Below are 24,433 nucleotides of genomic sequence, written 5' to 3'. Positions count from 1 at the left end.
GATGGTTGGAACATCGCCATGTTTAGATGAATTTATAATAAATGAAATTAAAATTTTTGATGGTTTGAAGATTTCAACAGTAAAAATCAAAGGATAGGATCATTGAAGCATGGCAATTCCATAATAACTAATTTACAGTAGTAATATGAACATAGACGGTCTGAATCATCTTTGGACCATCTCATCATGTAGATCTTGAGCTGTGGCGCACTCTGGATCTGAAGTCGCGTGGGAGGGAAAAAGGAAATCATGATTTTATTTTTGTTAAAAAACACTCATCATATTGAAGTTGGCCCATCGTTTTCAATTTTTCATGGCGGTTGACTGAAATATTAGGCGGCTCATGCAAGGTTGTAATTTCAATTTTTAAATGAGGCCGGTTCACCTACAAGTCCTCATGGAATAGGCATATTCTACAAGGGTTATACGTGGGGCCCACTTTAGTGTGCTAATGGCATTCAACCTATCCATCAGGGTCGCCCCACCATGAGGCCCCAAAAGAGTCAGGCTGATCCAGCCATAACTTGGGTTATAATGTGAATTTGGAAGTTTTATTTATTTATTTATTTATTTATTTATAGTTGTCCAATGTTGCGGCCCACCTAATGATCAGATAGTCCTGATTTTTGGGTCCCACCTAATGATCGGATAGTCCTGATTTTTGGTTCAATCCCATCATGGCAGGGCTCACTTAATGCTTTGGTTTGACGGCACGCTGAGCATTGTAGGGGGCCAGCAGAAGCAACAGGGTGAATAAGCAGATGAATAGGCTGGTGAATAGACAATGGCCCAAAAACAATAGACAATGGCCCAAAAATAAGCAGATGAATAGGCTTTGGTTACCATCCTCTGTGTGATTTCACACCACCCACAAAAGTAGCGCACGTGTGTCAACCAAAACCGCTCAAGTAGCAAACCCCACCACAGATAGAGCACAGTCCAGAAAATCAGTCTAGCTGGATACCAGCAACGGAATTTTTAGAGTCGACCAGTTTCTATATAATCATATTTTAATGGACACAAATCGGACGGTTCGGATCATCCTATCAGTGTCAATGTCAGGCGATGCTGTCAATAATACGCCCCAAGACATGGGAAGGCCTACCGTTGACATGCATTGACACCGCACCTCGTGGATGAGTTGCCAGCTTTTAAGAAATGTGTATGGTCCACGTGTATGAAAGACAACCACTGTTCAATACCTCTTTAAATCTATGTGCCGCTGTGCATGTGGCATACAGGCTGTTGGGACCATTCAAGAGGTGGACCACACCATCAAAATCATCAGCCGACCAAAGATTACAAGCATCCAATCAATGGACTTGAATGTAGATGGTTGCCTCTCTCCCTTTGACCCGTCCACTCCTCTCAACTTTAGGATCCGTTTGTACGGATAGGCGTATGGTCCATCCATTACGGGCCCTGCGGACCTGCCTCTTGAGCGGTTACGATCAAGTGCAGCGGTTGCGGGAGGTAGAGCATGAATTAGCTGCGACCCCGGATCCAGCCAGGCGGGTGCGACCCTGGCTGTGGGCCAGCCCGATATATGCGTTGTATATCCACGCCGTCCATCCGTGGATATCAATCGTTTGGATGGCAAATAAACATTACGGTGTACCTTAGGAAGTTTTTAATGGTGTGCAATCAATGGTCACTGTTTCCATTGGCGTGGTCCACCTGAGATTTTCATGTGCTTCATTTGTGGGACCATGCCCTAAAATAAGTAAGAAAAACGGGTGGGTGGCGTGGATATACAAACAAGCGATTCAAGTTGGGCTCCACGATCAGCGTCGTACCCAGCCTACTGGATCGCGGGAGGTAATGGTCCAACAATGCACCTACCTACGTTAAGATAGGGCGGCAGTTGCGGGCTTTAGGCCTGGCCCACTTTCACGGGCTTGGGCTGGAATACTAGCCACAGGGCAACGCCCAGAACAATTTTTAGACCGTCTAATAACTGGTCTAGGCTCAGCCTTTTTTCTGAGAGCCCGTCGGCCCGGCCAGTAGGATATAAGGGTATTGGAGTCTTAGAGCCTGTTAATTAAATTTTTTACTTAATGTAGAATTTGGAAAGCTCTCATTGTTTAGTGGTGTTTGTTAACGCCCAACGTGGAAAGTTCCCAGTAATTTTGTGCAGAATTTTATCGGTGATCGAAGTCTAGCTTAAAGGTGAATCAAGAATGCGCTCCAAGAAACTATTTTTTTAATTCAAAATTGCCATCTAATATAGAAATTTTCTCTTTTATATGATAGGAACCTAACTTTTAACTTGTTGCACTTCTCTAGGCCAACCATGATTTATGTGTTAGATCCACACCGATCCATCAACTTTTCTATATCATTCTATAACATGATTCCAAAAAATATTCACATCCAAAGCTCAGGTTGACCACACTTAAGAATGTAGCGGGAATGGAATGACTACCGTTAAAACCTTCTCGAGTTCCACTGTGAAGCTTATTTGCCATCTAACCTCTTCATAAGGTCACGTAAACCTAAATGGATGGAAAATACAAAAATCATCTTGATCAAAGCCTTCTGTAGCCACAAGAAGTTTTATATGGCAGGCACCCAAATCCCACTGTTTCTTGTAAGTGTGGCTCAGTTGAGTCTTAGTCCTAGCTTGTTTTTCATGTTATTTTCTAAAATGATACTAAGAAATGGACAGACGGTGTGGATAAAATAAATACATTAGGATAGGCCCCATAAAACCAGACTGTCTCTGGCTCCATTCGTTAAAGCGAATTGGTTGGCGTACATACCATGCCCGTGGGAAAGACTTGGACTGCCGCTCGAGTACTTATACGGACGGTTCAAAGGATGTCAAAGTTACATGAGCGCTAAAATGTACTTATTATATCCACACCGTTCATCTATTTTGTGAGATCATTTTAGAGCATGATAACAAAAATTATTCATATCTAAATCTTAACTGGACCACACTAGAAATAGCAGTGGGACAATGATTCTCACCATTAAAACATTCGTAGGGCCCACCATAGTGTTTATTTCCATCCAATCTGTCCATAAGGTCACACAGACCTGGATGAAGAGGAAAAATAAATATCATATTGATCCAAAACTTTTGTGACCCGAAAAGGGTTTCAATGGTACACATTTAATCCCCCATAGCCTTTTGCAGTGTGGTCCACTTGATCTTTAGATCTGTCTTATTTTTCAGTTTAAGTCTTAAGACAAGCTTTCCAAATGAAACAACGGTTGGGATATAACACATACCTTATGATAGGATCCACAGAGCTTGCTTATCTCAACACACTGGCGAAATAGGTGGTGTGTGGTACACCAAACAATCTGCTTCCAGTTGGTGGGGGTAGCATGCAATTCCCTCTCCGATTGAGGGGAGCAAATTAGGTGAGACCCTCGATCCATCGACCCAAGTGAGACCCCTGACTGTGGGGGCTACTGTGATCTATGTGACTACATCCACTCCGTTCATTTATATCGAAAGCTCATTTTAGGGCATGATTCAAAAAAATGAAGCAAATTCAATTATTAAGTGGATCATACCATAGGAAGCGATGGTGATTGACCATTGATGGACCATGAAAGTTCTAGGCCACATGAGATTTAGAATATTCTCATTTTTGAAATCATTTCTTAAAATGATTTGGAAAAATAAATGGATTGCGTAGATAAAACACATGTTGTGGGTAAAAATGGACTGACCATAAGTACAAATTCAAATACTTTGAAGTGCTGGAGGGGTAGGTCGGCCTCACCAAAGGCCTCCCTAAATGATCTGCGTCCTAGAGGTCAGCCTCCACCAAGGGCCTCATTAAATGGTCTGGGTCTTAGAGGTTAGCCTCCACCAAAGACCTTGGCCTCGATCAAATGATCTGAGCCTTGGAGGCCAGCCTCAATAAAATGGAATACACTTACAGTATATTGAGATAAAATCTACCCACGATCTGATAAGAGTGCATGTCAGCATAACGGTTTGTTGCATGATTATAGGGTAATTGTCAACACTTGCACACGTCTCATGTAACCGCTGAGGTCATGCCTAAAATCATGGATTATCCTACTCTACCTGCACTATAAATAAAGGACTCACCTACATAAAAAGGTATGCAAAATCTTTCACCTAGAACCCCTCTACACTATTAGACCCAGATTCCTAGCCTAACTTTGGCATCGGAGGGTTTCTTGCTTTAGCTAGGGTCTCCCTTGTTCACCTCCTGTGCAGGTGCTCAAAGCTTGGTGAGGGTGAACCGGATTTTTGCATCAACGACATACATTACAAGTTTCTTGTGGGCAACAAAGGCTTCGAATTAAGATGATATTTATGTAGTTATATCATCTGGATCTTTTTTATATTATTAACATGTTAGGTGTCAACTTAGTGAAGATGAACTAGATTTTTGCATCAACAATATACATTACAAATTTCCTGTGGGCAATAAAGGCTTTGGATTAAGGTGATATTTATATAATTATTTCATCCAGATCTTTTTTATATTATTAACATGTTAGATATCAAATAAACATTACAGTGGAATCTATAAAGTTTTTAATGGTGTGGATTCAATTATGATTATTTTATATGGGTAAATGTGTTAAATTAACATATTTCAAATATTGCAGACTTTAGTTAACAAACTGGTTGTTCTAGATTCACCGTTATTTTTCCGACTTCACGTTCAAATTTCAAATTTGACTTCGGACTTCAAATTTAACAAACAGGCTCTTAGTCTGTGCACAATCATTTCGGCCGGGCTTGGGCAGGTTTGTTTTGGCCTTTCTCAGTCTTAGGTTTTTACTATTCAAGCCAGGCTTCGATAGACCTTGGCCCAGCCTAAGCTCGGCCCCTTTCAACCAGTTCAAAATCTAGGTCAAGGCCAAACCCATGCCTCGCCCCATGATGGTGTTAGGGTGAAAAATGAATTCCACCGGACGTTGCAGTACCAACAATGGCCGCAACAACAATACTTAAGGGATAGCTGTGAATCGACACTAACATTGATTCAATATTGTTTTCTAAAGCTCTTCATGATTCTCTAGCGGTTCAACATTTATGACATGTATCATACATGTGAACGGCCGCTTGATAAAATGAAAATGACTTGTATACAAATGGTCATTCTCTTTCCAATGTTTTCTAGCATAGAGAATGGTCATGGTTCTAGGTTTTATTTATTTATTTATTTATAATTCAGAGACTCAATCAGGACATTGCTCGGTTAAGAAAGCTATTTTCAGAGTTATTAGCAAAAGTTAATGTTTTGTTACTAACCAGTATCATTCGAGCTTACTTTGAAACTCTCTAAATGCACTCAAATATCTCCAAATCCAAATGACCTTATGGAATATTTATCTACAATTATATTATAGATAAGTATATGGATAAATATAAATAAATACACGGATGAATACATGTATATCTGTATATTCATAGAATGCTCTAACAATTCATACCCATGTTCATTGTAGGGCACGTTTGGATGCATGGAATCCAATGCAAAATAAAAATAAAAAATAAAAATTTATTATTATTATTATTATTATTATTATTATTATTATTCAATAATAATTTTTATGAGAACCATCAAGACCTGATTTTAAGTGAAATCACATATTCCTCTCACAATACTCTCTTAATCTTTTATGCAAAGAATCACAATTATGGAAAACTATAATAATTGCTAGGTAAAATCCACCCTTTTTAGCTATCTAGACAACTAAAACTCATACGATCAAAGAAAAATCATTTTCCTTTATCCGTTGTTTGGCATGCAATCCATGGTCTCCAAACATAGCCTTAGCAAAATCATATTACCTTCGCTTTCTCCCAGATAGTGCTTGAAGTTTGACCACTTTTGAACGTTCTTCAAGCACCGATGTTAGGGTGTCAGATTGGGCTTGAGTCCTGAAAGTAACCGTAGCAGGCCTAATCAGGTTGGAGTCCCTTTTCATCCGCATTCATCATAGCAAGTTTGGATGGCCTGTCTCTAGAGAGTGGTTGAAAGGCGCATGCATTTTAATGGTTATCATATTAGCTCCTGACTCCAATGAAAGGAGTGTCCAAGCTGAACCTGACGTTACTTAGATAAGCTAACTGGCACTCAGGTCAGGTTCTCAATCTTTAGGACTGGGACATGGACCTGATTGAGTCTGGGTACCCATTGGGTCTTTATAAGACCTTGTTTCGAGTTCGGTCCAAGGTTAAATAAGGGCATTTACATGGTTAGAACCATCTAATGAATAGATTACATTGCACATATGTCCCTCTTCTGCATTGCATGGTACGTAAACAGGCTCTTTTTTACATGCATGTTGTTTACCAAACTTCATTTTTTTACTAGATTAATCAATATATATTTAATAATATCAGTAATAAAATTAATTGGATCTGGCCCAACCCAGTTTCAACTGCATCTAAGATGGTAGACCTGATCCGATCCCTGGGTAGACTAATTCTTAATCAGGTCCAGGATATTAGACCCAAACCCTCTCTACAATGTTAGAAATCCCTGAGTAGACTGAGTCGGGTCCATCGCATACCTGTAGTTCTGGTACGCGCGTTGGCAACCCTCTCTTCAAGGAAGTGACTACAGTCAGAACTCCCCACCCATTTCTTGCACACGGTTCGGTTCCGGTTTCAAAACTGGAACCGAATAGTTAAGGAGATAGATGAATTGGTCACTGCTAGTTGTTGATATGGACCATTCATGTGAAGGGGGCCACCTTTGGTTCTCATCCCTTTTGAAACCGAATCCGAACCGTGTGCACCCCTAATCACGACCTATATAACGTGAAAAAGAGCCAACCTACAGGGTCTGTTGGACACCTGAGAGGCAAATATGGTGGACCCACCCACCCGTGAACATAACCATGTACAAAAAACAAAAAAGGCTTGTTTACTCGGCAGTGGGTCACTGAAGAATGGATGGGCTGAAAATACTGACGATTGGAGTGGTCTGCATTGCTTCCACACACGTTTCCAGAAGGAAGGTCACTAGGCAACTCGTTTCCAGGGGTCAGGCCTGCCTCAGTATGTATGCGAGTGTCAACCCTCGGTTACAAGTAATTCACACCCCATGCCTATGGGTGGCCGGACCCTGGAGGGCTAGGGCTTGAATTTCTGGAATTGGCCCAAAGGATGGGCTTGGGCTTAAAATGTAGGCCAACCTACCTTGTCCAGCCGACCCCATTGCCCTAGTGCAAATTGTATATATAGCACATGTTCCAGTCCCTACCTTGTCTGAACAGCTTGGACAGGGAGGCAACCACTTGATTTTTGGGGAGGACTACCATAATGTGTACGTAAAATTCACTTTAACCATTAAATGTTTTAATCTCAATTTAGCCCAAAGTCAACATATTAAGCTTACTCATGATTTAAAAACACACGTCGGCCTTGATTTTTACAAGGCCCACCGTGATAATTATATAAAATCCACTCTAACCATTAGATGCGACACCATAAATTAAGCCTGGAGTTCACATTCATGCCTATTTGTGATTTAGGTGGGCTACGCGTAGAGAAACAATTTAGAAAGTGAGTATTACCTTGTTATGCTATTTCCAATCATGCGGTCCACCCAAATTTCGGATGAGCTGAGTTTTGGGCCATAGGATTAAAACGGAATGACACACCTGGTAGTCGGGAAAAATTTCACATAAGAATCATGGTGGGGTCACTAGTGCTGTCAACCATTTGCTCCCACCATGACCCAACCTAACTTTAAGAAAATTAAAGAAAGGTTAGTAGAATGATAATACTTCTATTAATAAGGTAGCTTTTATAAAAGATACCAGCATGGTAGTTCAATATTACTTAGGTTTTTTTTTTTTTTTTTAAAAGTAGCTTATGTGCTGCCATAAAGCAAAAACAATATCTTTATAGGGTGAATACAAGCAGCCGGAATTTCCCTCCTTCAAAGACAAAAACTTCATTACTGTGCAGTGGATGATGAGCAGGGACTTAGAAGTAGCTTAAAATTTGCGTAGGTGGAATGTGAATTAAATTTTAAATTAAAAATTCCACAATATGGTCCTACTTATCTGACTATCAAATATATTGGATGGCTAAAAATGCATCATGAGCCAAAATTTTGCTTATTTAGCTACCTGACTATCGAATTTATAGGACCGCTCTCCAATCAAAGGTCAAGATTTTTCGATGAAACAGATTTGCTTATCTATGACTTAGTTTTTGAGTTAATGTATGTGAGGTATACAATTCTTGAACCTGCATGGCAAGTCATTGTCAGAGTATCAAATAGTTCTCCCAGAAAGAAAGTAAAGTGGCTTGGGGAATCATTTGATACTCTGGGAAAGCAGATGCTTGATACGCGAGTATATCAACAAAAATTAAATTGGCTAAATGATGAAAGGCCAACAGGTCCAAATAGGATTTGCTGCGCAATCCTAATCTCTGATTTGTGAACACTGGTTTGTTGAAACAGGACCATTGGATTCTCTTCATTTTAACCATCCAGTAAATGTCCACCACTCCAGTGGTCAAATGAGTTTTTGAGTTAATGTATGTAAGGTGTACAATTCTTGAACTTGCACAGCAAGTCACTGTCAGAGTATCAAATGGTTCTCCCAGAAAGAAAGTAAAGTGGTTTGAGGAATCATTTGATACTTTGGAAAAGCAGATGCTTGATACACGAGTATATCAACAAAATTTAAATTGGCTAAATGATGACAGGCCAACAGTTCCAAATAGGATTTGCTGAGCAATCTTAATCTCTGATTCGTGAACACTTGTTTGTTGAAACAGGACCATTGGATTCTCTTCATTTTAACCATCCAGTAAATGTCCACCACTCCAGTGGTCAGATAATCAAAAAAGCACAATCTTAACCTTTGGTACATGGTACCTCTAAACAAAGACCATAATTTGGGCATTTTAATTTGAATTAGCTGTATCAACGCATACAATTTCTAAGTGATTTGTAAGTGCATGCGTATCATCCATCAGACTCTGCCAGAGTATAAAAGTTTTTTTTTTTTTTCCTCAAATGGCCAACTTCGACTCCATTTCTGCTGCTGTGTAAAGAGGGGAGAAGAAGAAGCTCTCTCCTGCCCGCTCCATCCTCTCCACTAATGGCGTCCGTTATAACGGTCGGAGGCAAAGGCTCCTCTCTCTCCTCATCCTCCGTCTATTCAGTCGCGACGTCCGTGTCGCGTATAAAGATCGATTCCTCCATTCTCGAAAAGCTCTCTCAATCTCATTCCAAGAAATCCAACTCCAAATCCCTCTCTTCCCTTCCTCCTCCTTCTCCATCCAATCCCAAAACTCTAACCCTAGAAGAATCTCGAGCCGCTCTCGTCGTACTCTTAAACAAGCTCCTCCTTACCGATCCCGCCGTCCACCCCGTCCTCCCCGCCCTAATCGAAGAGACTCTAAACCGCAGCTTCCTTCCAGAATCTCTAGATTTCAGTTCCGGTTCGGAACTTCTCAGCTCAATCTTGAAGCTGAACGGTAAGAATGTGGAGGAGGTCGGAGCGGTTGTTGAAGAAATCGGGGTCATTGATGAATCTTTTGCGGTTTTGATAGGAATCTATGCGCTTTTGGATTCTAATTTGTCAGCGCTGGTAACTGTTGCGGATGCGGTCGCTGCGTTGTCATGCGAGGCGGCCCATGCCGATGTCACAGTGTTCGATTTGCCAGTCTCTGGTGAGGGGTTTTCAGTTAAGGATGAAACGGATGTTGCGAGCGACATGAAGGATTTGTTGTTTGGTTCGAAGTATGTTGGGAAGGTTGATTCGGATGCAGTCTCAGAGATTCCAATGGTTCACGGGAGTTTTAGGGGAGCAGCAAAGTCGGTGCATGCACGGGTTCGGGTTGAGTTGAATTCAGCAGTAAGGAGGAAAACAGTTTGCGGGGGGAGTGGGAAAGGGAAGGCATTGGTGGCAGCTGTGTTGCCTCTGGCGATGTCGATTCGATCCTTGGGTGAATGTAGTGTGAGCCGTGCAAAATTGGGTATCAGATCGATTGAGGATGTTGATTTACAGACGTGTGTGGTCGAGGTGTTTGAGAAGAGTTGCCCAGGGGTTGAGGTTTTGAGAGATGGCTTTCGGTCAGTTTCAGAGAAAGCTGCTTTGGAGCTGGATTTTGTTGACATTTTGCATGAAGTATATGAGTTGTTGATTAGATTGAGAGAGATTCTTGCTTGGGAAGCAGCACTGGCGCTTTTTGTACTTGATTTGAATGAACCGAATGAAAAAGGCCAAGTTGATGCATTGTTAAATGGGGGAAATGCAAATGCGGCAAGGAAGAATGAGAAGAGGAAGAAGAAAGTTTTAGGAAAGGGAACTACCGTTGTAAGGCAATTAATTAAAGAGAAGTTCCATAGTAATGCCGGGACGTCAGTTGACAGTTCAAAGGTCCTGGTTGAGTGGGCGGAAGAGCTTTCTTTATTTTTTAATCCAAAGGATCCGGAACTTGATGCTCTTCTGAAGAAGGTGAAAGAGATCGTGGAAAGCAATGAAGTCAGAAGACTTCCAAAAATTCCTAAGGTAAGAACTACTCATTCTGTTGGAACCTAAAAATTGTTGATTTTTTTTTTTCTTATTTCCTCTTATTTTACTGTTGTTTTATAGTTTTGTGTTTTTCGACTGAGATGAATAGATTATTCTGTCTTGCCTCTGGGAACTCTTCTTTTGAAAATTTGAATGATTCTGCCTGCAGCAACTGGCGTAGCCCCTTTATTCATTGTAACTTGGACAGGGAAGACCACACAGCTTCGATTAGCAGATGCTGAGATTGTTGCCACATTATTATATTCTTTGATGAGTAGATGCTGCAACTATGGCGAACATACCTTTTCAAGTGTTTAGTAGTTTTTGCAGGACTTTATTTTTCTAATTGCCACCATTGGCTGTAAACTTGTATTGTCAAAGTGATTTTGCAACATATTTATCTGCAAAACCATTTGATCTTCAAGCACATTCTTATCTTTCGTGGTCTTCTGTGCATTGATGTTCCCTTTGCTTTAATAACTTGTCCTTAAGTTTACGTATCTATCAGGGCACTCGGGATTTTGGGAAAGAACAAATGGCAGTAAGAGAGAGAGCATTTTCAATCATTGTAGAAGTATTTAAGAGGCATGGAGCTGTGGCCCTAGACACTCCTGTTTTTGAATTACGGGAGACTCTTATGGGAAAATATGGGGAAGATTCAAAGTTAATATATGACCTTGCTGACCAGGTATGTGTGAATTTGCATTGTTAGCTGGTTTCGTATCCTTCTTTTCCTTGGGGATAGCATTAGCTTGCTGTTTATATATATATATATATATATATGAAGATTCAAATGGTAATACTATTATCTGGTCTGATCCTTCTTGTCAAGATATTGTAAAGTTCCTGTTTCCCCTGTTGCAGGGCGGCGAGATTTGTTCTCTGCGGTATGACCTAACTGTTCCATTTGCCCGATACTTAGCCATGTATAATATCAATGCGTTGAAACGGTACCAAATAGCTAAAGTATACAGAAGGGATAACCCATCCAAGGGGAGGTACCGTGAATTCTATCAATGTGACTTTGATATTGCTGGCCAATATGATGTGATGGAACCTGATTTTGAAGTGGTTAAAGTTTTGACTGAACTGCTGGATGAATTAAGCATAGGTGATTACGAGGTATTGCATTTACTGGATCAAACCTTTTTTTTTTTTTTTGTGTACATTTTTTCTTTTCGATGTTATAAAATTTTCCTAAAGCCCAACATTAATACATTGTGTTGCATTCATAGTTACATCATCGGCTTATGTTCTTTCATTTGGTTCTTTTTTGGCCTTAAATGGTTTTCTGTTGGCTGTTAAATTGTTTTCTGGATCCTATTGTGATGTTTCTAAGAAGCTGTTTTCCCATTGCAGATAAAGTTAAATCACCGTAAGTTGCTAGATGGAATGCTGGAGATTTGCGGAGTATCTTCTGAAAAATTTAGAACAGTATGTTCAAGTATTGACAAGTTGGACAAGCAATCATTTGAGCAGGTCAAGAAGGAATTGGTGAGCTAACACATCTGATAAGAATAGAAATAGTGTACTTGTTGTCAAAGAAACATATACTTATAGCTGAATTCTCCAGTTTGCATTCTGCAGCAATCCCATGGGCATCGCAGTCCATACAGTTGTGCCACTGTAGGGATGAGAATTTCTTGTTTCGGTACAAAAATGATCAAGGAAGTTTTTGGTTAATAATTATTAAAAGGGCCCATGATCCTCGCGTACCATGGTAGCTTTAGAATTTTAGTTTATTTTCCAAAAGGAGTAACTCTTTTTGGCTTAGAAGCATCTTAGAAACCCTAGATCCCTTCCCATAAAATCAGCCATTATAGAGCTGGTATCCCGTCCAAAGTTGGAAAGGGCCTTTTGTGTGGTATTCCTTGCTCTTTTTCAGTTTCAATTTTAATTTTTCCCACTTTTTGTCTGTTGCCGTTGTAATTTCCTTATGCTTCATTGCTCTTTTCTCTATTTGGGAATACGGGGCAAGGAATGGGATACTAAGTTTCATTTCTCATAGTTATAGCTTACTGCAGGTTCTATGGGGTGCCTACTCCTCTATTACCTTCTCTTAATTTTTTAAACTCATCCAAACAGTATTTACTTCATCATATTCTATTGGGTCTTCATATTTAAGGTGGGTCCTCATATTCTATTGGGTCCTCATATATACGGAGCAAGGAATAGGATACTAAGTTTCATTTCTCATAGTTATAGCTTACTGCACATTCTATTGGGTGTCTACTCCTCTCTTTTACCTTCTCTCAATTTTTTAAACTCATCCAAGTGGTATTTACTCCATATTCTATTGGGTCCTCATATTTTTATTTAAGGTGGATCTTGCCACTCTCTAGTCTTAAACCACGGTGGCCTACATTTTGTGTTATGGATGTTTGAGCATCAATCCTTTTGAGTCCTGCTAATCTTATGCAAATAAGAAGATGTGATTCACCCTTTCATTGGGACCAAAATAGAAAAGGTCGCCTGGGTGTGTCCCACCACCCATGCGAACAGATTAATTGGTATGTTGACCCCCTTTTCTTACTTGCTTGAGTAAGATTTGCATATTCCTCAATCTTGTATTGATCCAGCTAGAATTATTTAATTCATCATCATCATCTAAGCCTTATCCCAACTAATTGGGGTTGGCTACACGAATCCTTTTCCGCCATAGCACTCTATCAAGGACCATAACTTCAGTTAGACCATAGGTAATCAAGTCTTTTTCAGTTAGAACTATTTAATTATTAAAAAAACAGCCATAACAGAGAACTTTGGACCTTGCTAACCATAGATTTATTTGTTTGACTGATAAAGAGAACTTTTGGTCCTTCCATTTGTCTTTGTCGACATCCGCTCGATCACTGTCATGTAAAATATCACGAAAGGGTGACTTTTCCGGGTCAAACCCTGTTTCTGGAACTACTTTAAAGGAAGGACAGTGACAAGGATCGATTAACACAGTGGATAATGATCAGCACACAGCATCGCTTCCCTAAGGATCCCTTAGTTAGCTATCCCATTGCTTCCATTAAGGCTAATTATTCTTCTATTATAACTTGAAGTCATTATTTTTTATCTTATCCTGTTGCGTTATTCTTCTCAGTCAATTATTATATTGTCTTGAAATGGTGGACATCTCTATATATTTTTTATGTCATCATATGCTAGGTGGAGGAGAAGGGCTTAAGTGTTGAAACAGCAGAAAAGATTGGTAAATTTGTGAAGAAAAGAGGACCCCCCTTGGAAATATTATCTGACTTGAAACAAGTGGGCAGCCAGTTTTTGGAGAATGACGGATCTGTCCTTGTGCTGAATGACTTGGAGATTTTATTTAGAGCTCTAGAAAAATCGAAGTGTTTAAACAGAGTGGTTTTTGACTTGAGTCTTGCAAGAGGTCTTGATTATTATACTGGAGTTATATTTGAAGCTGTTTTCAGAGGAGGTTCTACACAGGTAAATATTTTATTTTACCAATGCGATGTATTTCCTTGCTACACGTGGTCACTGCATGGTGATGATAATGCGCGCGCGCGCGCACACACGCATATAGGTGAATTTTGTCTTTTTCAGTATGGACTGTGTGACACCTTGGTGTTTTTTGCTGCCAAGTTTCTTTATCTGCAATGGTGAACTTATATTTCCTTTATAATAATTAAACAACCTTGAGTTTTTTTTTTTTTGGGAGAACCTTTTGTTTTTTCATTTAAGGTTGAGACAAAGGGATAATATTATTTGAAACTCTGCATGAGAGGCACAATGAAATTGCAGAATTTATTCTACTGATAAGATCTTTTATATGTTTACTTCATACCCACAAGATGCACTGTCTTCTTCCATATTAGGCATCCTGCTTATTGTAGACTTCTGTAACTATAATTGGCCTTCATTGGAAGATTTTATTCTGTAATGGAGGTACATTCTATTCATATATACATATCTAACTCACCTGTCTGTAGGTTGGTTCCATTGCTGCTGGAGGCCGTTATGACAATCTTGTAGGTATGTTCAGTGGAAAGCAGGTCCCAGCAGTTGGTGTCAGCCTCGGAATTGAGCGAGTATTTACAATAATGGAGGAGCAGGTTGAAAAGGGCAAAAACCAGGTGATTTTATGTTTCTATGGCTGTCACAGTATTGTGTTAGTATGTATGCTGCATTATGATCTTGCTGTATTTTATTGTGGTACTATATGTTGTTGTTAATGCTATCTACTGTCCAGACATGAAAAATGATATAACACTTGAGAGTATGAGAAAGTGTCTATTTTCCAACTCGCATCTGTTGTGGAGCAAGGGGAAGGGAAGACTCTAAAAGGGCAAGGCCCAAAAGGACATAGGTGAAGGTAGTAAGAAAAGACTTGATGACTGGTCTAACTGAAGTTATGACCCATGGAATGGTTGAAAAGGATTCATGTAGCCTGCATAGACTCTCGCCACAAGAAAGGGAAGAAAGGGGTGATTTGCAAGTTAGATATAGAAAATGTATATGATCACGTGGATTGGGAATTTTTTAACTATAGATTGGGTTGGTTAGGTTGTGGGCAGAAGTGGAGAAACTGGGTCTAAATTTGCCTACAATCAGCTAAGTTCTCAGTCTTAGTAAATGGATCCCCAAAGGGCTTCTTTTCCACATCTAGAAGCTTGCATCAGGAAGACCCACTTTCTCCATATTTGTTTGTGGTGGTGGTAGAGGCGTTTAGCAAAATGCTGTGTTTTAAATAGCAACATAGCTTAGCCTTAATGCTATATATCTCATGAAAATAGCTTACGTTGCATGTAGCCTACGCTACTTGATAATTTGCATGCACTAAACAACAACAACATCAAAGTCAATTAATGTTTTCAATGATTTATTACATTTTTCTATTTTTTATAACAATAGGTTAATCTTTTCATTGCTTTTAGTAAAATAATATAAATAACAATATTAAATCAGTTTAATTGCTCTTTCTTTACCTTTATACTTAATCATTTTCCTTTTCTATTACTTTAGGTTATGTTTGATTGCACCAAAAACTATAAAATTTTGTTAAATTTCATTATTAATCAGTCTAATTTAGTGCAAAATATCATGAAATTGGTGCAACCAATTGCAACCTTGATTAAAAATCTAGAAGTAGCATGTAGCTTACACCTCACGCTTTAGAGTTCACTATTCAAAACACTAGCAAAATGTTAGAGAAAGCTGTAGTTGCAGGGCTTGAAGATGGCTTCAAGGTAGTCATTTCCAAGTATCTCATCTTTAGTATGCAGACGGCATGATCATCTTCTGTGACGCAGATGAAGTAAAAGTGGATAATTTGGAGAAAATTATTATACATTTTGAGGTGGTATCCTGTCTAAAGGTGAATATCAACAAGAATGAGTTATTAGGGCCTGCCTTCCAGAAGAGGAGGTAAGAGGTAAGTAGGTTTTCAAGTATCTTCAATTGCTGTTTGGGGTCCTTTCCTTCGTTCTACCTCAGCTTACTGAAACCGGTGAAGCATTTGTGGGACAAAGTAGTTGACTGATTCGAAGGAAAACTTTCAAGATGGTAGAGTATGCGCCTTTATTTGGGAGGAGACTAATGTTGATTAAGGCGGTAACGTCCAATTTTCTGCTCTATTTCATCTCCTTTCCAATGCCCGGAAGCTATTTTGAATTAGTTGGAAAGGCTTAGGGGGGATTTCTTATGGCAAAGAGCTTCGAAGAAGCTCAAATTCTGCCTTTTGAAATGGAAAGAGGTGTGCAGACTGAACAAAGATGGGGGGAGTGGATTTAAGAAGTTTGGAGGCGATGAATTCCTCTCTCCTAGGAAGTGGCTATGGAGGTTTTGGTTCGGACGAAGCCTATCTTTGGAAAGAGATCATAAAGAAAGAAAGAAAAAAAGGGGTTGAGGCAGAAGCTTTTGGAATGAGTGGGTTTCTCATTGGGCAATGGGGAAAGGGTTCACTTTTGGGAGGATATCTACTTGGGCACCAAGACGTTGTGGGACGTTTTTCCAAGGTTGGCTAAAATCTCGGCGGAAGTGAATATCTTGGTTGTATGTTGTTACTCCTTTTTATGTGATGAGGTGTCTTGGGCCCCACCATGTCGGAGAAATATGTCCGACGAAGAATTGGAAGACTTTATTAGATGACTAGAGATGTTTAGCAATATGAGACCGTCGGTGGGGGATAGAGACAACATGGTATGGATCAAGGAGAAGTCCGGTCGGGGCATGATCAAATCTCTTTATAAGTTATTTATCAAGCCTCCATCAGATAAGGCTTCGAAGAAGAAGAATATTCTTGTAGCTGACCCCGATTAGTTGGATAAGGCTTAGATGATGATGATGATGATGATCCGTCAAGGGTGCATTTATTCTAGAGAATGTGTTCGTGTACTACTGTTAAGTGTATTATTTAACTTTATTTATTCATGCATATACATGTAATAACCAGTATATTGTACAATAATTGACACACCAATTAATTATTTTGATGATCAAGCACGAATATTACCCTATCATGTTTGAGAGTTTTTTGTGTAGACAGAGACAACATCATTTCCAAGCTTGAAATAGTGTCGGTACTTCAGTTTCTTTCCTATTCAACCCTTCTTGCTGCAGAAAAGGACCAACATCTGTTCAAGCTGAGGCTCCCCCCACCCCTCTTTTGATCGTTTACTTTTGCACGTCCATTGCTCTAGTTATGTTTTTTAATTGATCGTACCATAGACACATCTAAAGTGTTCCCTACCAAATTTATTTATTTTTCATCTGATACCACTATTTTGGTAACAATGGTATTGATGGCCATTGTCACCATTTGAGGGCAGTGGCAAATTTGAAATTGTTTTACTTGCTGGCAAGCATAGCTCCCTCCCTCACTCCCACCCAAAAAGGCAGCATGTGTCAGCAAAACAATTTGTAATCAAGGATTCTTGGATAGGACTATATATGTACAAGAAATATGTATTTTCAACAGGCCTCTGGCTGTCTTAGATGTTGGTCATTCAGGGTCATGGGAGCTAGGATTTGGGAGCCTGAGGCTTTTGGGATTGGAAATCTGGTGCTGGATGAGAACCGGAAGCTGATATTTGTTTTTTTCCGGCCTCATCAGGGTGGCTTCTGTTATACATCCATTTTTGTGATCAGGGAGGTGGTTGGGATAGTCCACTCGCTTCAAGAAGGAAAAGAAGAAACAACAAAGCAGGAATTACAAAACACGCCCCCATATGGGGATGGTCCAACACTGTAGCTCCAGCTGCAGAAGCAACACAAGCAAAAACATATTCTTTTGTGTTTCCTGCAATGGGGTTTGCAATCCTTGGAGAGATTCTACTAGGCCACCTTTGGGATGACTCCTTTCTTTTGTTATTGTTATTATTATTATTATTATTATTATGATCATTGTCATCATTTTGGTGAAGTGACTCCACATATTCATCATTATTTTCTGTTTTTCTGCTGCAATTGAGGTTTTGTTTTGTTTTGTTTTTTTTTTTTTTGGGTCAAGTTTGTTACTTTTAAATGTGAGAAATTCAAGCTCACATATCATTCAAAAAGAAGAAGAAGAAGAAATTGAAGCTCAAATCAATGAATATAATCATCCTTCTTATTGTAGTTGATTCATAAATTATAGTTCCATTAGGTGGTGGCCATCTGTTGCCTTGGGCATCCAATCACAGTAATAAGTGTGTGGTTAACATTGGCCTGTGTATACTTTTAGTGAATTTTTCTGTCCTTGGAAGTTTGTGGATACAAGGCACTGATGTGCATCTTACATTCTTTCACTTGTTGTATTTCGGCAGGCAATTCGTGCGACTGAAACACAAGTCTTGGTGGTTCTTGTGGGGAAGGATCTGTCGCTGGTTGCCGAACTGGTGAGCGAACTGTGGAATGCCAAACTGAAAGCAGAATTCGCAGTCACCAAAAGAGTGATGAAACAGATCGATCGTGCCAAGCAATCTGGCATCCCTTGGATGGTGATTGTGGGCGACTCGGAATTAGAGAAAGGCATTGCCAACATAAAAGAAGTTGCTGTCAACAACGAGGTGGCAGTCCCAAGAGAAAAAGTTGTTGAGGAGCTGCAAAGAAGGTTGGATGCCTCATCTCAGTCACTCTCCAACCGCTATGTTGTCGTCTGAAAAGTATAGTCCATTTTGCGATCTATAGATCTCTTGTTTGAGTGTGCATTACAAATGGCATCCTTTTTTCTGTTACATTGGAGATCTCCCATTCTAGTTTCATATTATTTGGAAATTTGATGCATGATGGTTAATGATGATGAATATGAGAAAATGTAAAATGTAGCCGAGAATACCATTATCAATTGATAGGGAAAAGGGAAAAAAAAAAAGAAAAAGGAAAAAGATTAAACTGATGATGTGTTGATGATCTGGATTATTGATCTGATAGCCCCACTGGATGGGAGGTGCTCCCTTAATTTCTCTGGGGAGACAATCTTCACTCTTTATTTGCTGGCTTAGTTTGCAATTTTATCAACCGTCATTTTTTAAGGCCAGTGATCAGTGTTAGGATATTGAACTGATGATGTGTATGATCTGGACTGTTGATCTGATAGCCCACTGGATGGGAGGTGCTCCCTTAATTTCACTGGGGAGACCATCCTCATTCCTTATTTGCTGGCTTAGTTTGCAATTTTATCAACTGTCATTTTGTAAGGCCAGTGATCAGTGTTAGGATATTCCGGTGAGCCAAAACAGATCTGCTGTGTTAATTGGTTTAGACCTAAACATTTTTTTTTTTTGCCCCTGCTGTTCCACTGTCAGTTCTTGCTTGGATGGGAAGATTGGTCCGGAACCTTTGGTAACAAAGAAGGCGAATCTAATATGAAGAGAAGAAGCTGCAGCCGTCATCAGCGTTGCCATCTCTCCTTGTGACATGCACATCCTATGCAAGCCAATAAAATACATGTAAATCTAGGGGGGAATGAGAATTCTTGTCAAGAGTCCATTTTTGTTTCTAACTGCTGTACAGACATCATCTGTCACTTTCAAAACATTTCTGGGGCATTCAACCAAGGCAATTCACTCTCAGCTGGGACCAGGTGGAACTTGGCTATGTACCCACACTAGCTCGCTCTCTTCTTTTCAGGAACCGTCTACACGGTTGGTGACAAATGCTGCAGCAGATGGAGATCTTACTGCTAATGGTCCTCCAGTCGCATGTGGTGTAGACAGACGGTGTAAATTAGCATTTGTGGCTGCTTGAGGGCGGTGTATTTGTGGAGACGTTGAAGAAATGGCTGATTGGTTTGTCAAAAAGCTTCATGGCTTTCAAGAAAGTAGATGTTTCTGGAAGAATTAAGCGATGGGTTTGGAAACAAGGTGCATATGGTAAGTAATGCTTAGCAATGTTACCATGCATTTGGAGTGGGGGTTGGCAAGGATCAAATAATTCCAAGTTGATGGCCTCCATTGAACTTGTACGAACCAGGGTTTTTTTTTTTTTCGGCATCAGGGATCCCAAGGTCTAAACCATCAGCTCCACTTGTAAACACTCGAGGCACTTGGGGTGAGTGAATATCCTCTCTAGTGAGGATCATAATGATTCATTCAATGTGGACCCCATGTCATTCCTCCTTTCAACTACTTTTTAACTGTCCATTTGATGTCTGTTGATCTGTCGGTGTGAATTCCGTACCAGGACTTCATCTATAGTGACGAGCCCATGATGTGTATATTGCCATATCACTCACATCTATACCATCTTTCCTCTTTTCCCGCTGGCTGTGTTCCCTCAACGGTCTTCAAACCCTCAGCTCAGATCCGTTTTCTCTTTCTTTCTTTTTGTGGGTCGTCAGGTCCAAAAAAGTGCAAGCCACGACATTCCCGGTACATATTAAGTTGAAAATAGTGAGGGTCCGTCAGGTCCAAACCAGTGTAAGCCATGACGTACCTAGTATATATTAAATTGAAAATAGTATAGGCCGGTTTGGCAGATGCCCGAAAATGAGTTCCATCTCATTTTAGTTAATCTCTAATAATGAATAATTACGAATAACTAAATAGAATTTACCCATTAGCGATATGATCTTGAATGCACAATTATGATGAACTCAAATGAGATTTGCTCATTTTCATGCTGTCTACCAAACGGACCCTAAAAGTTTGAAAATTGTAGTGCTGTGTGACCAGGGATGGATGCAGCAGGGAACAGGTAGGTATGGCCCGATCAATTTTCAGACTAGGCTTGGGGTTAGGTCATTTTGGCCTGATGCAAACTAGCCCAGCCTCTTTTTTTTTTTTTGACACATGCACACACACACCCCCACACACTCACGCCATAGTGGGATTTCACCACCTATGGATGCTTGAACCCTTGACCGGGTGTTGAAACTCCTGAGAGTCTACCACCCGAGCAAGAGTAAGGATCCAACCCAGCCCAGCCTGACTTCGTGGGGACTTGTTCTATTCTACAAATACCATCATTGTCATCATCCAAGCTCTATCCTGACATAATGCTGTATTCTATTCTAAAATTTCTCCATCCGAATAATCAGTTAGGCAACACATGTATTATGCATGTGGACCTTAGTTTTCATTTTTTTTTAAAAATAAATGCCTATCCATTCGTGCATGTGCAGGCCAACTGATCAAGGGATGAATTAGGAACATTCACCATGGGACATCAGGGTCTGATCAAGTTTCAGGCTGGGCTATGTGTGCCTGGCCCAACCATCACCTGCAGCACCGTTACCACTCCAGGCTAAGGCCTTGGGCCTTAGTGTGAACCTGGGCAAGACTACCGCCAGCCCATACCTGGTCCATTGCCACCCCCACGTGCAGCACAAAGCAGTCCAAATCCGAAAATGGGTAGCATGGTGGCCTAGCCCAGAAGGCACCGGTTCTTCTGTCCATGCTGATCAAACATTGGACCCCCGCCCCTGAAAGAAAGAATCAGAATGTCCTGCAATTTCCATTAAACGGTCGCAGCCATTACCCATATATGTTTACTCAATAAAAATTTACAACATGGCAAAAACACAGAGAAAAGGGCCAAAAGATTGTAAAGATATTTATGAATTAGTCCCTTGCACAGCCACAACTTCTGAGACCTGTTGATTGGCATGATCAGCATCAGCCATGACAGATGTCAGCATCTCATGCCTTCTCCTCGCCTGCTCCTTTCTTCGGTTTGCTTCAAGGCAAATGAGAAGAGCCGTGATGTCAGCTGGGCTAACACCGCCCACTCTGCTCGCTTGACCTATGGTTTGTGGTCGGACCTGAAAGGGCCACAACATTGATCAGAACATTAGCATTCCGCAATCTGAACAGACACATAAGGGCCAAACTTCAGTGTCCGCATACATCCCACCATCCAAATATGGTGGGTGGGAACCCCAAGTGTACATATTGGGATACCCTCCCGCCATATTTGAATGGCCACAGCACATGACCGCACAATGTTTTCCCAACTTAATAAAGCATATTCAAACAACTTGAATGAGCTATTATGTCATCCAACCAATCACTTGGAGTGAAATGACATCTTACCCTCCTTATTTCCAGTGGGAGCCAATGACTAGTTTTGCGGATATCAAGAAAAGAAAATCCTTCTCCACAACGTAACAGGTATTCTGAATGCAACATACCTTGGAAAGTTTTTCACGTGCTTCCAAAGATAATGTTGTCATGGCATAGTAATCGAGATCCTCTGGAAGCGGCCTATGATGTTGACGAACAATCTAAGGAATATCAGAACCACACAATGTTAGTAGCTGCTGTTAACCAGTCTTGCTAAACTACAGATACATTTAGAAATAGTAGTGATCCTTGACCTGAGAAGGAGAATAGCATATCATTTCTTCATTTCATTCCAGTGGGTCCATGGTCCAGAGATCCAGACCATTTATCTGATGCAGCTCACTGTATTTGACCTTGCACCAAAAATCTCCCATGTTCAAAGATTCTAGTCATCCGACTTCTGGCATTTTCTTTTCTTTGAATATGCATAATGTCATCCCTTGGGACATCTTTGGGTAGGAGCCATGAACGGGAGGGCCCATCAGATGAGCAACCTGGATCAAGGAGCCATGGACCCCATTCACATGGACTTGAAATCCATGAATACTCTTCATGTTCTCTGGTAAAGAATCATATGAATCCTCACATAGAAATGGCCATAAATGTAGGGAACCTAGTGATCCTTGCAAACATGGCAGCGCATGAGCCATGCCAATAATGATTCAATATCGAACATCAACTCACCTGTTGGAGTTGACTCTGTTGGCGCAAAATGAAGCCCTCATACTTGATATCAATCTCAACACATTCTTTTTCCACCCTTGAAAGTTGTTCATTTCCAAACCCATGCTTATCGAGAACTTTATATTGTGTATGTGGTTTCTTTAGAAGGCTCTCTAGTGTAGCAGAATCCTTGACTGGTTGACCAGATAACAGAGTGACGTCCGCAGCCAAATCTCCCCCTGAAAATACATTATCCATAAATGAGCAACTTGGATTGCAGTACATGAAGTGTATACAACTCTTGGGATGCAAATGTGCTCAAGCAGGTGCACCCTTTCTGCATTCACATCATCACAGAAGAAGCACACGTGTGACAGGTCCTATTTGCTCATCAGGTGGGTTGCACTGTAGATTCCTTGTGAGAAAAAAATCAGGCTGATTTGATCATCAGGTGTGACATCCATGTATGTTGAATATGGAGCATGATCAATTTATCTTGATTGTTAAATTCTTTTGTATCAACCATTTTTCTTGGCTTTCCCTTGATTGACTTGCATAGATACAGAGAGGGAGCTTACAATATCACAATGCTCTTGGGTGGTCAAGTGGCTTGGGCCCATCCTTGCAGCAGGAATTTTGAATGACAATGAATTGGAGGAAATGATCAGACAACTGGCAATCCTGCAGCGATGATGGACTTGGAAATTGGAGAGAGCCGGTAAAAAATCAGTTTGATCTTTTTGTGAGGCTCTTTACTCTTCCCATTCAAGGCGTCCTACAATCCTATGGAGTTTGTTTGGTCTTACAAAGGACCCCCAAGGATCACCACCGCCTTTGGTTAGTGGGTAGGAATAAAGTGCGCACATTTTTTTTCTCTTTTTAGAAAGATAACAAGAAACTTTCATTGAAGAGGTGCTGAGGTAGGGCCACAAAGAAAAACAAAAACAACTGAAACAAAGGAAAAAACCAAAATTTACAAGAATTCTGCCAAACCCTTAGCCAAGGCCCATTCAATAACGAGGGGCCAAAGAAGACTAGAAACCCAATCTGCACTCCTACTTTCGTTTCAGAAGCATCTACCATTCCTTTCCCCCAAATCGACCACAATCTGGCTAGTAAACATAGCCTCCAAATGTTATGGTATTTACTCCGGATGTCAACCCTGTGCCAAGCTCAGAAGAGATCTCCCACCTCAAGAAGCATGGACCAATCCATATTGAACCATCCCAGAACAGAGGCCTCTGCATTGCTTGCGAACAGGCAATGGACGAAGAGATGGTTAACCGACTCGGCATTGGACATGCACATAGGGCACATATTAGGGATAGCCATAGCCAATTAGGGAGCTGCAGGGGAAACTTTGGTAGCTTGGGAGACAACATCTCACCTTCGGGAGACAACATCTGGATTTAGCTGGTGCTTCACAACAGTTTATGGATCAACGCAGACTAGCAGAAGGGGAGAGAGTTTTGGGATGAACTCGACGTCATCAGAGGTGGGTTTGATCAACCCCGGTGTAAATCCGAAGGGGAACATATCACTAGAAGCATGTCGGATTTTTTGGTATGGGTCAGCAAGCATAATCTGATAGATCTACCTATGTTGGGTGGAAGGTTTACTTGGTCCAATGGACAAGCCGATCCTACTATGTCAAGGCTCGGTAGATTTCTCATCTCACCTGCTTGGGAGGAGCTATTTCCATTTGTGGCCACTCAATCACTCCCAACACCCATTTCAGATCACTGCCCAGTTCTTCTTTTTGTTGATTCCGACAGTTG

At 40.6% G+C, this 24,433-nt stretch overlaps 2 protein-coding genes across 4 annotated transcripts in view; one reads left to right on the top strand and one right to left on the bottom strand.

Moving 5' to 3' along the window:
• LOC131224229 (histidine--tRNA ligase, cytoplasmic-like) overlaps positions 1 to 18,967 on the top strand; it is a 41,527-nt gene extending 22,560 nt beyond the window's left edge. Inside the window, exons 2-8 of the mRNA XM_058219768.1 lie at positions 8,969 to 10,491; positions 11,003 to 11,182; positions 11,359 to 11,616; positions 11,854 to 11,988; positions 13,654 to 13,938; positions 14,442 to 14,585; positions 18,255 to 18,967. Of these exons, the coding sequence (XP_058075751.1) occupies positions 8,969 to 10,491; positions 11,003 to 11,182; positions 11,359 to 11,616; positions 11,854 to 11,988; positions 13,654 to 13,938; positions 14,442 to 14,585; positions 18,255 to 18,590 (2,861 nt within the window). The 3' untranslated portion in view covers positions 18,591 to 18,967. The remainder of the gene's footprint in view (positions 1 to 8,968; positions 10,492 to 11,002; positions 11,183 to 11,358; positions 11,617 to 11,853; positions 11,989 to 13,653; positions 13,939 to 14,441; positions 14,586 to 18,254) is intronic.
• A 2,386-nt stretch (positions 18,968 to 21,353) lies between these two features.
• LOC131236569 (uncharacterized) overlaps positions 21,354 to 24,433 on the bottom strand; it is a 60,349-nt gene continuing 57,269 nt past the window's right edge. For all 3 annotated transcript variants that reach the window (XM_058233839.1, XM_058233841.1, XM_058233840.1), the window contains 3 exons: positions 22,677 to 22,894; positions 22,061 to 22,153; positions 21,354 to 21,691 (listed from right to left, as the gene is read on the bottom strand). In XM_058233839.1, coding sequence (XP_058089822.1) covers positions 21,485 to 21,691; positions 22,061 to 22,153; positions 22,677 to 22,894 — 518 coding nt within the window. In that variant the 3' untranslated portion in view covers positions 21,354 to 21,484. The remainder of the gene's footprint in view (positions 21,692 to 22,060; positions 22,154 to 22,676; positions 22,895 to 24,433) is intronic.

This window comes from Magnolia sinica, chromosome 2, assembly GCF_029962835.1.
Source record: "Magnolia sinica isolate HGM2019 chromosome 2, MsV1, whole genome shotgun sequence".
Classification (NCBI taxonomy): domain Eukaryota; kingdom Viridiplantae; phylum Streptophyta; class Magnoliopsida; order Magnoliales; family Magnoliaceae; genus Magnolia; species Magnolia sinica.
Note: the sequence above shows the minus strand (reverse complement) of the source record. Positions and strands in the feature narration are given on the sequence as shown.